General features: G+C 42.6%; 1 protein-coding gene across 1 annotated transcript in view; it reads left to right on the top strand.

The window, feature by feature from the left end:
* Nucleotides 1–17,600, top strand: part of ISM1 (isthmin 1) — a 65,362-nt gene that overhangs the window by 41,448 nt on the left and 6,314 nt on the right. Inside the window, exons 2-4 of the mRNA XM_037896116.2 lie at nucleotides 5,248–5,487; nucleotides 11,876–12,143; nucleotides 15,379–15,522. Of these exons, the coding sequence (XP_037752044.1) occupies nucleotides 5,248–5,487; nucleotides 11,876–12,143; nucleotides 15,379–15,522 (652 nt within the window). The remainder of the gene's footprint in view (nucleotides 1–5,247; nucleotides 5,488–11,875; nucleotides 12,144–15,378; nucleotides 15,523–17,600) is intronic.

Raw genomic sequence — 17,600 nt, 5'->3', positions numbered from 1 at the left:
AGACGGGGCAGTGCGCAAAGCCACCTGACTGCGCCTCCGCTTAGGAGCCGGAGGGAGGACATGCCGCTGCTTCCAGGAGTTGCTTGAGGTAAGCGCCACCCGGAGCCTTATTCCTGATCCCCCTCCTACACCCTGATCCCTGCCTTCTGAGCCCCTGGGTCCCAGCCCAGAGCACCCTCCTGCACCCCAACCACTCATCCCCAGCCCCACCCCAGAGCCCGCACCCCTAAATGGAGTCCTCACCCTCAGCCCCCTCCCCCCCCCCACTCCAACCTCCTGCCCCAGTCCGGAGCCCCCTCCCACACCCTGATCTCATTTCTGGCCCCATCCCAGAGCCCTCACCCCCTCCTGCACCCCAACCCCCAATTTCATGAGCATTCATGACCTGACATACAATTTCCATACCCAGATGTGGCCCTCGGGCCAAAAAGTTTGCCCACCCCTGGTGTATATTATGCATACTTCAGAGAGCTCAGAAATCTTAGTTGTTTTCCCATTTTGAATAGTTATAAATATCTGATTCCACATGGGTTAAAGAGAATTGTTTTTGCAGGTGGCAGTCATGCGTAAAGGCTTAAAATTATTTTATGAAATGTAAAAGGTGTGAATAATCCTTTTCAATTAAATGAAATACTGGTGCAATCTTAGAAATTTAGAGGGGATGCATCATTTATACAAGAAACCCATCTGCCTGATTCAGAGACTTCATAACGTCAGAGAGACTGGCTGGAGATTGCTATCTCAAATGGCCCTTCTTCCAAAACAAGGCAGGCAGCTATACTTTTCCATGAAGAAATGTGGACTACAAATTGTGAACACCTTCCGCAATGAAGAGTGTTGAGTTTGAATACTTGAAGTTAAGCTTAGAGCTAGTCTACACTATAAGCGGTACAATGGCACAGCTGCACCCCATCTGTGGAAAACATTCTATGCTGACGGGAGAGAGCTCTCCTGTCGGGATACTAAACCCACCTCCATGAGAGGCGGTAGCTATGTCAGTAGGAGAAGCTCTCCCGCCAACGTGGTGCTGTCCACGCCAGTACTTAGGTCGGTGTAACTTATGTTACTTATGTTTCTTGCTCCAAGAAACTGATGTAAATTACTCATTATCTAACAGAAATCTAAAGCCTTAAACTGATATTCCTGTCAGAAACATATACATTAGCTGAAGGTGGCTGGACTTTACAATCTGTCTATTAAAATTATATATGAGATTTGTAAGTGCCATATCCTGTTTGCATATCTTTAATAATTAGCACTGTGATTGACGGTACTCAGTGTGTGGGAAGACTTTGTTACCTCAGATGCCCGTTATTATGCCTCTCTAATGTGTGATAACAGTAGGTAAGCTTTACCCTGAGCAAGAGTTTACTGAGGGAAGTTGGGCTCTTTGTTTTTCATGTGTTACTGAGATTACTTTTCTGCCTCTCTCTCCTTTCTGTCCTCCGCTCACTTTTTGTTTAGGAGGAAAATGACACTAATTTAAAGGAATTATAGCTATAAAGACCAGTCACTGACCTTTTGGATAACTGTTGTCCTCTACCTCGCATAATGACACGTTTCAGAACAGCAGCCGTGTTAATCTGTATCCGCAAAAAGAAAAGGAGGACTTGTGGCACCTTAGAGACTAACAAATTTATTTGAGCATAAGCTTTCGTGAAGTGAGCTGTAGCTCACGAAAGCTTATGCTCAAATAAATTTATTAGTCTCTAAGGTGCCACAAGTCCTCCTTTTCTTTTTATTATCCTCTAGTATTTTAAACTTTTAAGAGAATATTTTCATCTCACTACAGGAAAATTATACATGGAGATAACAGAACCTTTTATTTGTTTATCCCGTTAAAAGGAAAAGCTTGATCATTCTCTTTTGGACAAACTCTTCTCTTTCAAGGATAAGTGCGAAGAAAAATAAAATGTTTGGTTTTACTCATTCCTGATTTTTCTTGATGTATAAAGACAGCCTCAACATGAATTTTTTTTATTAACCTAAATCCAGATTTTGGCTAACTTTCAATTTGGGAACATAACACAATAGTTCCAAATACCATAATAGTAGAATAACCTGAAAATGCTCTACCTGGCAAGACCCCCAACATCAAATTGGGTGTCTTATAGTCAAAAGTGCAATATGACCATTTGGGAGGAAAATAGGGGGAAAAGCTTTATTCAGTAATTGTCTGATATTTATTTAATCTCCAACATCTGAGAGTCAGAAACTGTACTTTCAAGATTAGGCAGCAAGCCAGAAAGCATGAGACTTCAGTATTTGAAGTGCCCCATAATGCTTTGTGCTACAAGAGCAATGGAACTTTAAGTAGGATAATGTTACTACCTAGCCCTTTTCTTGTAGCTCTCAATATGATTTTCAAAGCAGGTCATTGTCTCTATTATCTCTATTTTGGAGATAGGGAAACTGAGGCACCACAAAGTGAATTAACTTGCTCAGAGTTAGCCAGCAGACCAGTGGTAGAACCAGGAATAGCATCCAGTGCTGTCCCAATCCAGCACTCTATCCACATGGACACACTGCCTCTCAAGGATGGCAGCTAGCAGGAGACAGGAGGGGAGGAGTGTCACTGTCAAAGGGAAGAGAGCTTGTGTAGGAGGAACCAGAGAAGATGGACTGAGTGCACTAGTCATCTAAACATCGCTATCCAGTACTAGACCTGAAACCTACTGTACTGCACTAGAGGCTTGATCGCACACCACTGAGGGTCTATCAGCGTTGAGTCAGTGATGTCAGTGTGACTTGGATCAAGTCGATAAGCTTGATCCACAGCCCACTGATTCCCGTGGGCTTTGGATCAGGCCCTAGATGACTAGGTTAATTTGGAGGATATAATCTGGTCTCCAAAAACCTTGCCATTATCCTCCAGCACAGACAGGGAGGACTAGGTAGTTTAGTCCCCAAGTTTAGGTTTTGTTTTAACACTATTAAGGCCCAGTCTACATTAACGAGGTAAGTCAATATAAGTTACGCTAGTTAAATTACATAAACTACGTAATTTAAGTCAACATAGCTTAGATCCATTTACAGTGGGTGTCTACAATGTGCTGTGTCGACGGGAGAGCACTCTGCCATCGACTTATTGCATCTTCACCAGACCCACTAAATCGACGCCACTGCATCAATCACAGCGGCGCCGATTTAGCCGATAGTGAAGACGAGCCCTAATCCTTAAACTACCTAATATTAATTTTTAAATCTGGCGCTTTTAAAAAAATAGTGTGCTTCCATGTTATAACCATTCTAATCACGAGCTGTGGTACATAAATGCTGAAAGGACGTTTTAAATTCAACCCACTCTGCTTCTGTTATTTTTTTAATAAAGGGGAGGGAAATCTGCTTAATTTTTATTTTCAGAGCAGATTTCTCTTGATCCCAGATTTGTCTTTAATTTTTTTAATTCACTGAATGTTTTGTTCTAATGTGTGCAGATTATATTGTAAAAGCTGTCAAAATGCAATTGGGAGCTCTTATGAGTAGCAAAAAAATATTTAAATGAAAATTCACTGAAGCTATTAGCTGAGATCTTCACAAAAGGTATGGAAGCTTAATTTGAGCCAGGGGAAGGAGGTGGAGCTTGTGCTTAACCAGCAACACTGCCAGAAACATGCTACAGTAGAAACACATGTGGCCATTTCATTTTAATTGTACTTGTTTTAAAACATTTACCCCACTCAGGCTTTCTGTCTTTTTGAACTGGAAATTAAAGATCCTCAGACAATCATGCCTGCAACCTCAATCCTAAAAATTCAGAGTCAAAAGCAAAATCAGTGTTGAATCTGTCCACTGCCCTGTTATTTTAAAGCTACGTAAGAAGATGGAATTTGATTGCTATTTTTTTCCTTGGGTCCCTAGGACAGTCCTGACTCCTGGCCATGTTTGAGGTGTGGTTTATCTTGATACAAAATGTGTCACTTTGGCTAGGTCAAAGACATTGGCAACCCAGCTACTGGGCAGAAGGCAGCCTTCTGTAAGATACACTGCAAAAACACACTCAACAAAAGCAAAAGCATTAACCCGTGACCCGAACCTTGGTGAAATTCAATCCCACCATTAAGAAAACATGAAAATTTGATCCCACAGAAAGGAAGATGCTCAAGACCAAAGAGGAATAGCATGGAGGATTAGAACGGTCAGTGAGGGGACAATAGATAGGGAGGGCTCTGAGTACAACAGTGTCTGTTTCTCAAGTGTCTGGCTGGGTCTTGCCCACATGCTCAGGGTCTAACTGATCACCGAATTTGGGGTTTGGAAGGAATTTTCCCCTGGGTCAGATTGGCAGAGACCCTGGGAGTTTTTCACCTTTCTCTGCAGTAGAGGGCACCGGTCAGTTTCTGGTTTACGCTAGAATATATAGTGGATTCTCTGTAACTTGAAGTCTTTAAATCATGATCAGAGGACATAAGTAACTCAGCCAGAGGTTAAGGGTCTATTACAGGAGTGGGTGGGTGAGGTTCTATGGCCTGTAATGTGCAGGAGGTCAAACTAGATGATGATGATGGTCCCTTCTGGCCTCAAAGTCTATAAGTCTATGTGTCTAAGTGAGTTTGAAGGCAGATGAGTAAGAGCTGTCCAGTTCAGCAGTGTGATGATCTTTTAACCCTGCAAAGTCCAACGTGAACTTTGCATTCAGTACTTCTGTTTTGATTTGGCTGTGGGACAAAACCAAACCACTTTACAATAATGATGCCCTTTCATTGTTTTAGGTCATTGAAAACACGTGGGGCATGATTTTCAAAAGCACTTTTTGATCTTGCACCACATTTTTGCAGCTCAGGGTGTGAAGGCCAATCATTTCACGTGTGGGTGCCTAAAGTTACGTGCCCACGTCCATGTTGAAGGACCTGCTGGAAGGCTGAGATTGTCAAAAGATCCTGAAGGAGCGAGGGTACCCAAGTAACATTGAATCTTATCTCATCTGGTCTGGCTGCAGATTTATACTATTGTAACTGAACGATTCCCTGAGAGTTGGATGCCGAGCTCTTAGGAAAATTCTAGCATTATATTTTATGTACTTGGGTTCCTAGCTTTGGGATGTACATGTAAGGATTTATATGCACCTTGCAGAATGTACAAAGACTGCCTGAGCAATGTTGTCCTGGTATTCTGCTGGTTGCACACATGCTGTCTGTTTGATTATCTTCATTAATTAAAAGTTGTAGATAGGGGTCAGTGTAGCCAAGGCTGGGTTGTTTTATTGTTACTGTTGTTTGTTGTTTGATTGTATTCCTTTCTCCCCAGAACACCCTGGATCCCGATGGCCATTCTGCTCCCAAAACCAGCTTCACATTAAACCCTAATGACAGAAGACAATATCCTGACCACCAGGCAGCACACAGGCCATTCCCCAAACAGCGATTCAGGCAGGAAAATGGACACACATCATTACAAAGAGATGGACCCAGATCCTTCCTCCTGGATCTCCCAAACTTTCCTGACCTATCAAAAGCAGACATCAATGGGCAAAACCCCAACATTCAGGTACACACTTCATTAAGACTGATATTTTACACACTATGGAAAATGGCTTAACCCAACCAAGTCAGCTTTAAGCTTTGCTTCAGTCCTTTAGTCACTGCCTTCGTCTTACACCCTTCCTCTGTGTGGTATCCCAACCCATCGTGCTGTTGTGTGGAGAGAGATTCTGGATACTTTTTGCCTACCTGGATGTACAGATCCCAGTTCCTCCGAACCCCTCTATGAATGCCACTGACTGCACAGAGCTAGAGGTAGAATCATAGTTTTCTTATGACACTGCAGATGTCTTTCTTTCATCCTCTTGTCATATAGATATTTTCCATTCTTTGGTTTTGGGCAGCGTTTTACCTCTTTTATTCTGTCGCCAACCACTGGCAGTGTGACTATCAGGAAGCTAGTATCTTGGAAACTATGGTCATGTTCTCATTTGTTACATTAGTGTAAATCTCAACTGATTCCACAGATTACAGTGGAATGACTGTAGATTAAATTGTCACCTAGAGATCGAAATCTGGCCCTCTGTTCAGAAAACAAAGAATTAAATGTTAATTTTAGCAGCAGCCACCTTGAGTAGAAAGTCCTTCTCTCTGCAAAAATCTGATGTGCTTTTAGTGAAAATCATCTTCTTGGTTTTGGAATAACCTGTTACAAGTCACTTGCATCTTAAAGACAGAGGGTTAGGAAGAAAAAAATTAGCAATTTAATTTAGTGTCTCAAAGGAAAATCTGCATTAATAAGAAGTCATGTTTAACCAAAATAATTTAGTGAAATATTGATCTGCCTAAAACATGTGTTTACAAAAACATAATGCACTATTATAACAAGTTCTCTTATTAAATACATTCCTGGCACTCTATACCCATCCACCCACAAATTTACCAATGTATATATCTGTCTATTAGGCATCCATACCTAAAGATAAAGATGTACTTTAGTTAGTCACAGACATTATTAGGAAATAACAAAATGTATCAAAGCTGATGCTCCATTACTTCGTAGACAAGTTGTAATGTTCCAAATGTTTACAGATTTGGACCTAGCGCCATTCCAGTATTCAACAGGCCTAGGTAGTAAATTGACTGTATGTTGAATACATGCTTTCTAATAGAATCATAGACTTTAAGGTCAGAAGGGACTATTATGATTGTCTAGTCTGACCTCCTGCACAACTCAGGCCACAGAACTCACCCACCCACTCCTGTAATAAACCCCTAACCTATGTCTGAACTATTGAAGTCCTCAAATCATGGTTTAAAGACTTCAAGGTGCAGAGAATCCTCCAGCAAGTGACCCATGCCTGACGCTGCAGAGGAAGGTGAAAACCCCCCAGGGCCTCTGCCAGTCTGCCCTGGAGGAAAATTCCTTCCAAACCCCAAATATGGCGATTAGCTAAACCCTGAGCATGTGGGCAAGACTCACCAGCCAGACACCCAGGAAAGAATTCTCTGTAGTAACTCAGATCCCACCCCATCTAACATCCCATCATAGGCCATTGGGCATATTTACTGCTAATAGTCAAAGATCAATTAATTGCCAAAATTAGGCTATCCCATCATACCATCCCCTCCATAAACTTATCAAGCTTAGTCTTAAAGCCAGATATGTCTTTTGCCCCCACTGCTACTAGAAGTCTTCCCGTTATATATTCATGAATTCCTAGAGGAGGGTAGTCTGGGAAGCTGTACAAAGGCCTGGAGCTGCAGACTGAGGTAAATAGTGTGCCACTATGCATATATATATATTTACAAATAACGATGTAAACCACAGAATATAGAGGGGAACAGGGGGGATACATTCCCTGGCAGAAAAGTTATTGAATGCTTAAAGCCAAAGAATGGATAAATGAGGAGTAACATTTTCCTGGCTTCCCCATACAAATAAATAATTGTTGTCATTCTGAGCTCCCTTTTCACTGGATGATGTGGCATCTGAAAACTGTACAACACATGCAATGGCATACCAGTAGTGACAGTGGGGTCTTGGGCCTGAGAAACTTAGCCTTCTCTCCCAGAAAACCAAGATTTTACAGAAACAGGAGCCTAACTTTAGGCTACTAAATTCATTTAGGACCTAATTCAATTTAAGCACCTAAATATGTGGCCAGAATTTCAGGCTACTTACTTAGGTGCCTAAATATAGATTTAGGATCCCAGCTCTGGGCTCCTCTTTCTGAAAATCTTGGTCCTGCTGTCCAATGTTTTCTGGGACATACACACAGACCAATAATAATACATCAAAAAATGAAGACATTTTTCCTATAAATTGTAGAAGTATACTTTACAGGCCTGAAAGTCAGCCTGTGAAAACAGTTTGAAATGATATTCCTGTGAGCCCTGTTTTATATCGCGGTAAAGAAAGCAATTGCTGTATCATGTCATAGTTATGCGCTTGTCCACATTTTTGTTGTTGTTGTTATTCCTGGGGAGGTGGGGTTACGGGGAGTATAATCACAGTGTTAAGAAAACTAGCCCTGCCCCAAGGTTACTACTCCAACTATAAGGTCATTGTTGAATATAAAGGTATTGGATCCAGTACACTAGAAACAAACAGAGCCACAAAACAGTCAGTTCTAGTTAGAAGATCTATGCAAAAGTTGTCAAATACTTTTATTTTTTTAAATAACTGCTAAAGTAACACCACTCACTGCTATTGTGATGTATGTAAGCCCTTTGCGAGTAATACAAGAAGGACTCTCTTACTGGCTTTTCTGTGATCTGTTAGCCCCGCAGAAGTTTGGCCCATTTTTCAACCCCTGCATCATTTCATGCTGCATTTCTACAGTTGTTTAGCATTGATAAGGCAAGAGGTTGTTTAAAGGAGTAACCACAGCAGCTGTTGCCATTAGTGTATGGTGGCTGCTTTTTAGCTTGGTGTCAGAGCTGCAGCCAAATGCACCATTGCACTCAAATAAACTAATTCATTGGAGGTCCTCTAAAATGTGAGGTGGTTTTTAAAACCAGTGCCATATTTCCTTTGGGAGCACAGATTTTTTTTTTCTTCTTCCTCACCGAAAAGCCCTTTTGTTGGTCTCCATTGATTTGACAAATGCCAGGTCAGTAACGCATGCAGACCTGCCAGTGTGGCAGGGTTACTCAGTGTAAAATAGAATCACTTCCTTCCTTCCCATTAGCAACGAGAGTGAAGTCATATGAATGGGATTTGGCCACCTATTTATGTTCTCTTTCTGAGCTTTCCTCTCTTCCAGCCCCTGCTACAACCCATCCAATGCTACCCAGCTCTGAGGGGGTACTGAACTTGGAACCTGTTACCCCAGTTTTTATTGGAATGTTAGTTCTCCCCTGCGCTTGAATTTCAAGTCACAGTTTCCCACTCCTGTGGACCCTAAAGGGTGCTGTGCTGCTGTGTCCCATTCCACTGCTCTGCCGCTCCCCATTGCAGTACAGACACCTTGGGAGTACAGCAGAAAAGGCTGGTGGTAAATGACACATGAAGCACCTGGCAAGGGGAAAATACTTCTGTTTTGGCAGGTAGTGGTATTTTGTCCTCCTGTGGGAACTTGATTCTTTGTCAAGTTTCATCACACACAAACTTACTTCATTAATGTGAATTTACACAGTCTGACAGCTGAATTCTGCAATGATGGGCATGTTAGAAATACTTGGACTCCAGAGCTGGAGAAGTGAAATCTCTGTGGAAGTATATAGTACACACTTTATTAATAATCCATTTGTATCAGATGAGTTTAACACCTTGCAGTTTGCATTAGAGTGGTGTGTTTGGGAAAACTGCAGCAGAATGGAGGGTGACTAAATCCATTTCCCTTAGGCCTGTCAGAAAGAATAATATAATTGTTTAATAATTGGTGGAAGTGGAGGTTTTTTGTATTTTAACCCAGCTTTAAGAAGAAATTAATGTTACTTTGAGATGTGCAATCCTTATTGTTTTAAAGTACCCTGTAATAAGACTGTCTAATAGCGAACACATTAAAAATATAGCAGGGTTAACTGAAAATTCAAAGATCTTTTTATACTATCTTAAAAATAACTTTGTATTCTGAGTAATCTTTTAAATTAGATTCCTTTGGGATTTCAGGTTACATCTGCTTGAAATACCCAGAGAGGTCATCTTATTACAATTTAAATATAGCAAAGAAGGACTGATTCTGAAGTGCTCCCTTTGGAAAGCCTCTTTTGTTTCCTTTCGTTTAGTTTTTGCTTTTAAAGTTAATGTGCTTTTAAAAAAAAAAGTCCTGTTAATACTTAGCCAATGATAGGATCTTCCAAGCATAGCTAATTGTCTTTAAACTGCTACAAAGCACCTTGTTTATTCCCACTTATTGGAAGCACAACACTGTTTTACTTGGATCCATACAACCCATGAACTGTCACTTATCGTTTCAAGCATATGAAATCTATTTTAATTCTCAGTTTGTAGAAAGTGCAGTGAATAATCTGTTGGAGTAATCATTTTGATTCCACCATTAAAATGAATGTAAGACAAAGCTGCCCAGCATATTTTTGTTTATCTCCTTCCCAGAGACTTATTTTGTTACAACAACTGCATACCTGTATTGCTTCTTTCTATACAATTCCCATGGAACTTCCCAGTGGAAGTGACCTCCCAGTCATTTCGTCTCAGTTTTTCTGACCATAGTCAGAGGGGAAGTAGTGTGTAAATGCGATGGCTTGTTTCTCCAAAAAGGAAATGTGTGCATTGTTTTGTAAGTGTACAACTGCATTCTGCACAACTGAGCTCCAGCAGATCTTCAGCTGGAGCCATTCCACTTCCTGTGTAATGTCCCTCGGCAGCTCACAGGTAGCATGACGGATATAGAAAGTACATGGGGTTTTATTTGCCAGAGAGAGAGTGTGTGTGTGTTCAGGTAAACCATGATTTTATTAAAACCAATTTTATGAAACTGCGAACTCTAATCCGGTTGCCTTCATGTCCCCAGCATAACAAGCTATTGTGTTTTGTCTGGTTTATAAAAACCCAATTTTAAGAAGGTTCGGTCCAAAAGACTTTTGTAACATGTAGGTGTATCTATAAAATGTACATACGCACACACATTTTATATATTAGATATATATGACGGAACCGCCTCTACACTCTGGCTCCTTTGGCCAACCCAAAAGTCCAGCTTACTCAGCAAGCTGAACTGGGTTTACAGCTGCATTGCATTAGTGGAGCAGCACAAAGCAGCAAGGGCATACCAATGACTCTGACCCATAATTTATTTGTCTATGGTCACACTGTATTTCCATGACACAGGGACCCTAGATTCCTGATTGCTAGTGCCAGTGTCTCCCTAAATACACATGTATGTGTGCACCCAACATTTATTTAAGAGTTTCATAATTAATTCATTTATTTTTATGCATTGAAAGCAGCAAAAGGGTGTGTTATAATTACTATACAGTATTATACAGATTTATTTGTATGCATGAATGTATGTGTGGTCTAGGGATTTGAGCAGGGAATCTTGAATCTGGGCTGTTCTATTCCTGGTTGATAGTGGCCTGTCCTACTTTAGACAAGTGATTTAAATGTACCTCCTCTTACCCCTCTGGAAAGTGAGTGTAATCAAATCTATTTCAGAGGGCTGTTGTGACAATTGACAAAAAATGCTTAAAGCTTCTCTAATGAATAGTGATATAAAATGTATATTATTTATTATATTTTGTTGAAAAAATGTTGACAGTCATTTATGATTAAAATTTCCATTGTGCCCTTGGATATAAAAGGTATCTCAGGGTAAAAGAAGAATGTAATGAATCTGTGGCCACCTACACTATGGTTTCACACGCTAGTGCCAGCCCTAAATATTACAATGTTACAACTGCACTATACGAAAATCTTCTGGGGTGCAAATCCTCTTATCAGCCAGCGACCAGGCCAACACTTGAGCAGGTATTCAACAAGCAAAGAGAATGCAACTGATTCTGTACTGCCTTGCACCTGGTATAGTTATTTACACCTATGCAAAGCCAACAACAAAGGCTACCGTTCTGATCTAGCACATTTCACATTCACTTCATATTCAGGCCCAATGAATTTAAAGTGAGTGTTTTTCTCTTTTTCTTCTTCATAAACTTTTAAACGACTTTTTCCCCTGAAGACAGAAAGCTTCACTGTAAAGGTTTAAGATGCAGGTTTGGTTCTTGTTTTGTTCAGGATTTTTTTTTTTTTTTGGCCTTTTTGCTCCAAGATTTGACATGGAAGAGGTGGCAGAAGGGATCACTCAGTTTCTGCATATCTCTGGGCTCATAGTAATCCACATATGGTTTATAACCGACTAGCCCCAAAGGATTATAAGCCCCCTTTGCTAGATAACATCAGTCCCATGTATCTGCTGTATAGAAGAGCTGTGGAGATGATCTAGTTTTGGATTTTGCATGCTGACTGACCTGGCATAACTTGAATTCTCTAGGTTACCATAGAAGTGGTTGATGGCCCTGATACTGAACCAGAGAAGGATCTACACAAAGAGAGCAGCAAACCTAGCTGGCCAGTCCCATCCCCTGACTGGAGGAACTGGTGGCAGACGTCATCCACTTTGACTCGCATGAGTAGCGGTGACCAGGACTACAAGCATGACAGCACCACTGAAGACAGCAACTTCCTAAACCCTCTTGGTGGGTGGGATAGGCATGCACCCAACCACCGGACTTTTGAATCCAAGGAACAGCCAGAGTATGGTGAGTTCGCATTCCAGACCTCTTATGGGCACCTTGGGATTGTAAAACTAGTTTGGAGGAAAATGAGAATGGTGAGGCATCGCTGAAAGTAGACCAAGCAAAATAGAATTTTTCCAACATGTGGCTTTTGTTCATTGGCTTTTAAAGACAAATCTGTGCAGATGCACAAACTAGGCTGTGGTAGCCACATTCCATTTGTAAGTCTATAATCTTGAAAATTATACCAGTTATCCTACAAGAATTCTTTTTTTATTCATAAGTGTACTTTTTTAAACAAAGGAAACAAGGTCTCATTTATTTTTAGTGTAAGGATAACTACAAATTTAGAACCATGTGCAGTGATTTGGAAGCTAAAATGTAACTGGAGGATAAATGAGTGAGAACTACAATGTGGTCATGTTTGGTTGAGATATAAATAAGACAAGTTACGTTGACTCCTGTGTAGGGAGTGGCATAGACAGCAGGAACATTTTGCTTGTGTAATTCTGTTCCAGATGTATCATGGGGAAAACAATTGTTTTCAGTTTGTTGTATGAAACAGTTGCTGAAAGCAGAAAATAGAAAGGAGGAATTATTTCCTTACCATCGCATTGGGCTATAGCTACACATTTTGGAATGACTTCTGGGAGGTGACTTTTCATGCACACTATGGGAGTTGCAAATGGTTCAGCGCCTCTAAGGATGAAGTTGTAAATCAAAATATACTTCAGTAGGGCCCTACCAAATTCACGACCATGAAGAACATTTCACGGACCGTGAAATATGGTCTTCCCCTGTGAAATCTGGTCTTTTGTGTGCTTTTACCCTATACTCTACAGATTTCATAGGGGAGATGAGCCTTTCTCAAATTGGGGGTCCTGATCCAAAAGTGAGTTATAGGGGGGTCACAAAGTTATTTTAGGGGGGTTGCAGTATTGCCACTTACTTCTGTGCTGCCTTCAGAGCTGGGCGGCCGGAGAGGGGTGGCTGTTGACCAGGCGCCCAGCTCTGAAGGCAGCGCCCTGCCAGCAGCAGCGCGGAAGTAAGGGTGTCAATACCCTACCACACCACCCTTACTTCTGCGCTGCTGTCTTGAGAGCTGGGCGGCCAAAGGGCTGACTGAGGGCCCAGCTCTGCAGGCAGCAGCGCAGAAGTAAAGATGGCAACACCCTACCGGGCCATCCTTACTTCTGCGCTGCTGCTGGCCGCGGCTCTGCCTTCAGAGCTGGGCTCCCGGCCAGCAGCCGCCGCTCTCCAGCCGCTCGAGGCTGAAGGCAGCGCCGCCGCCAGCAGCAGCAGCACAGAAGTAAGGGAATTATATCACAACCACCCCCACACACAATAACCTTGCCAGCCCCCTCCCCCGCCCCTCCCCCCCCCCACAACAACTCCTTTTTGGGTCAGGACCTCTACAATTACACCACCATGAAATTTCAGATTTAAATAGCTGAAATCATCAAATTTACTATTTTAAAAATCCTATGACTGTGAAATTGACCAAAATGGACTGTGAATTTAGTAGGGCCCTATACTTAAGATCTGAGGTAGAGCAGCATTTCAAAGCAGTGGTTTTATTCCCTGTCATTCACGTTGCATCATCTACACACAGAGCGGCTTTAGCTTACTGTTTCAGCCTTATGCCATGTCTACACTACCCCGGTAAGTCGACCTACGCTACTCAACTCCAGCTACATGAATAACGTTGCTGGAGTCGACGTACCTTAGGTCGAGTTACTGCGGGGTCTACACCACGGGGGGTTGAAGGGAGAAACTCTCCCATCAACTTACCTTACTCTTCTCCTGGGGTGGGGGGGGGGGGGGAGTAGAGGGATCGACTGGAGAGCGATCTGCTGTTGATTTGGCGGGTCTTCATTAGACCCGCTAAATCGACCGCTGGTGGATCGATCTCAGTGCATAGATCCGGGCTGTAGTGTAGACCTGCCCTTTGTTTCCCTTGTTTTGATTAGGTTTGAGTCTAGAGCCTTAACTTAGAGAGAGCTTTTTTGCTGAATTTTATATTTAAATAAGTACATAAGTATTGAATACTTATTCGGCCAGAATTTTAAAGTCCTTTCTTCTTGTACCTGTATTTGTGGACAAATTTTAGTACTACAAAAAGATGTACAGTGCTCTGCCACACCTAAGGGCATCAGTGTTAAAAGAAGATTTCTATTCCCAGTGTGGATTCTCTAGGCTAAAACGCCCATCTTTAATGGGGTTTATTATCCATGTTTTCTGTCCACACTGGCAATAAAACAAACCGTGTTATAAAATAGACACCTCTAACCCTGGCAGAAAACTCTGCACTAGCCCGGTCCTTTACATAGTGAGAGACAGGAGCTTGGTTGGTCTTCTAGCAAATGTGTAACACTGAAGTGGCATCTTTGATATCGGGAATGAAGCGGGACTAGGCAGTACACTCTATGCTCTGGGCTTCCCAGACTAGTCAGTGGAATATTTCACTCAATTTGGGACGAGTCATGTTTGTATTATTTCCACTGTGGTAGTGCCTAGAAGCCCCAGTCATTACAGAACAAAATGCTGGTTCCTGACCCAAGAGCTTTTAATGGTGCGGGATCAGGCCCTCAGTGACAACAGTTAGTCATTTAGTTAGTGTTATAAAATGTTCATTACCACGGGTTTGAAAAGAGCTCGTAATTCACTACGGCAGTGACTTCTTCTATAACATGTTAGTTCTAGACGTTGCTCTGACGTGTGGGGAGATTAAAGAATGAAGCTGAAATATTTCCACATACAATCAACTACCCAAACAGAATCCAACCTGCATTCTCTCCTAAAATCCAATTAAGTTTTGAATATCTTTGTGTGCTATAGATATGTTTGGAGGGGTTTATTCGGGGGGAGGGGGGGGTAGGTTAAAGTAAATGTTTTTATTACATATCTGATCGGTTTATGATCAGAAAGCATATTCCTACCAATGGAAAAATAAAGTTTGAATAGATGTTCTGTTAGTTCATGACCCAGCTTTACAGCTGAAGATTCTCGGCTGCCAAAAGGTCAAAAGAGAAAGGAAATATTTTTTCAAATAATGTTGCATGCACGTCCCTGAGGAGAGTCAAGTGTGAAAACCATTTAAACAGCAGGCTTAAGCCTGGCACTCAGCCCAGGTTTCAGGTAGAGACATCTGGATTCCATTCTTGCTATGCCTACTTAATAAAAACCACCATCTATACAGTAGTTTTTGGTAGTAGGGTTTTTGTTTTTCATTTCCTTCCTCATCTTTGTTCCTGGATAGATTATATTGATGGAGAGGGAGACTGGAGCCCATGGTCCATTTGCAGCGTAACCTGCGGGAATGGCAATCAGAAGCGAACCAGGTCCTGTGGATATGCCTGCACAGCCACTGAGTCGAGGACATGTGATAGGCCAAACTGCCCAGGTTTGGTTAACAAATGGTGGTGGTTGGTTTTTTAAAGAGAGAACCTGAATTGTTGTTAGAAAGATCATTGTACCAGGGGACAGAGCACTGGGTTTGGCGGGCTTCACCATACATGGTTAAAGGCCTGCATCACATTTGGGCCATGGGTGGGTAACAGTGCTATTAGAAAGTGGTGTTCCAATCCTGAAGGTCACTTATGAACTTTTATTTCATATGTGGCAGCATAAAAAAAAAATAGAACTACCCTAAAATGTAAAAGGCAGACATGGTATTTTAATGTTAATGTACCATGTCTGTCTTTTATGTTTTAGGGTAGTTCTATTTTTATTTTTAAATTAACAAAGCATTTGTTATTAAATCCAGTGTTGTCACCTACAAGGCGTTAAATTTGCTACAGAAAGTTTCAGTCTAAAAGCAACCTTCTTTTGTTGCTGCAGTTACTTCTTGCCTACCCGAACAGTCTGCACGTCACAGGACTGAAGCTTTTGCCCAAAGAAATGTGCACTCATTTCACCTAGAACGCATTTGGTTTTTTAATTTTACAATTTTAAAACAGCCACGTGACTATTATTTGAAAATAAGTACATACATTGCAATACATTTAATGTATATACTTGCCATAATGTCAGGAATAATGGCTCCATATTAGTTAATAATATGCCTTTTAAAGTATCATGCCAACTGTCTGCAAAGTGGCTTTAGAGGAGATCTGAAACATGGCCTTATACCCTAGATGTTCTGCTCCTGGGGGAATTCTGTGCCACTGCACATGTGCAGAATTCATGTCCCTCGCAGATTTCTTTCCTTCTCTGCAGAAAAATGACTTTCTGACAGGGAAGCAAAAGGAAGCTGCAAGAGCAGTCATGCACCACTCCTAGCTGTGCAGGTACATCGTTTTAGGCACCTGGAGCAGCCGGTGGAGAGGTAAATCACCACAGGGCTGGGGACACCCCAGTCAGTGGCTCCTACCCTGAGCTGGGATCAGCTGCTAGTCCTGGCTGGGCTGGAGGCAGGAGAGGATGGGATTTCCTCTTCCCCCTGCAAGGAGCGGCTGGGGCTGTGTCAGACCCACCCCTAGAAACCTCCTCCAGTTGCAGGAAGCTCAGCATCCTCCCCTGCTTCCTGCCCCCATCGCTCCTCAGCTGCAGGGGGGGAGGGGTCACTGTACGGGGAGCTGTTTCCCCCATCCACTCAACTCCTGTGCATCCGGACCACCCATACCCAGACACCCCCACCAAGCCTCACCATGTACACCTAGAACTTCCCTAGTCCTCCATACCCAAGCTCCACCCCATTGACGCTCAACCCCTGCATCTGGAGCCCCCTGAACATAGACCCCCCTGCCTCCGGACTCCCACCCCTGCACCCAGACCACCTCCCCAGTGAACTCCCTGCACTCAAGAGCGCCACCTCTGCACCATCCTGAGCCCCCACATCCAGACCCCCACACCACTGACCCCCAACTAGCTGCACCTAGACCCCCACTCTCCCAGCACCCAGACCCCCCTACTGAGACTCCCACACCCGGAAGCCCCTGCAGAATCCCATTGCCCCGGCACCTGGAATCCCCTCAACAAGCCTCTGTGAATCCAGATCCCCTCACATCTAGACCCCACACTGAGCTACCTGTACCCAGAGTCCTCTCACCCCCCACACCTGGATCCCCCCACACTAAGCCCCTCTACACTTGGGTCCCCACACCTAGTGCGCCTTGCAGGGTCCAAGGGTGTTTCTGGGGCAGGTCCAGGCCTTGTGCTATGTCAGGGTCAGGTGCAGCCTCACTACTGAGTCCGTCTCCCGGGGGTGGGTGATTTCCCACCTTCGTGCAGCCAGTGGCCTGTGCTCCCAACTGCCATGCTGCAGCCTCTACATTTATTTATTGACAAATAAAACTTTCAGAATTTTGCAGAATTTTAAAATGTGCACAGAATTTTAAATGTTTTGATGCAGAACGTTTAGGCGCAGAATGCCCTCAGGAGTAATGTTCTAAAGAGCTGTTGCAGTTGACTCAAGGGATTTTTCGTTTTTGTTTTAATAGACATTAAACCACAAAGCTCCTGTCTCTTAATACAAACCAG

This window comes from Chelonia mydas, chromosome 3, assembly GCF_015237465.2.
Source record: "Chelonia mydas isolate rCheMyd1 chromosome 3, rCheMyd1.pri.v2, whole genome shotgun sequence".
In the NCBI taxonomy this organism is placed as follows: Eukaryota; Metazoa; Chordata; order Testudines; family Cheloniidae; genus Chelonia; species Chelonia mydas.
This window is presented reverse-complemented; position numbering and strand designations above follow the sequence as displayed.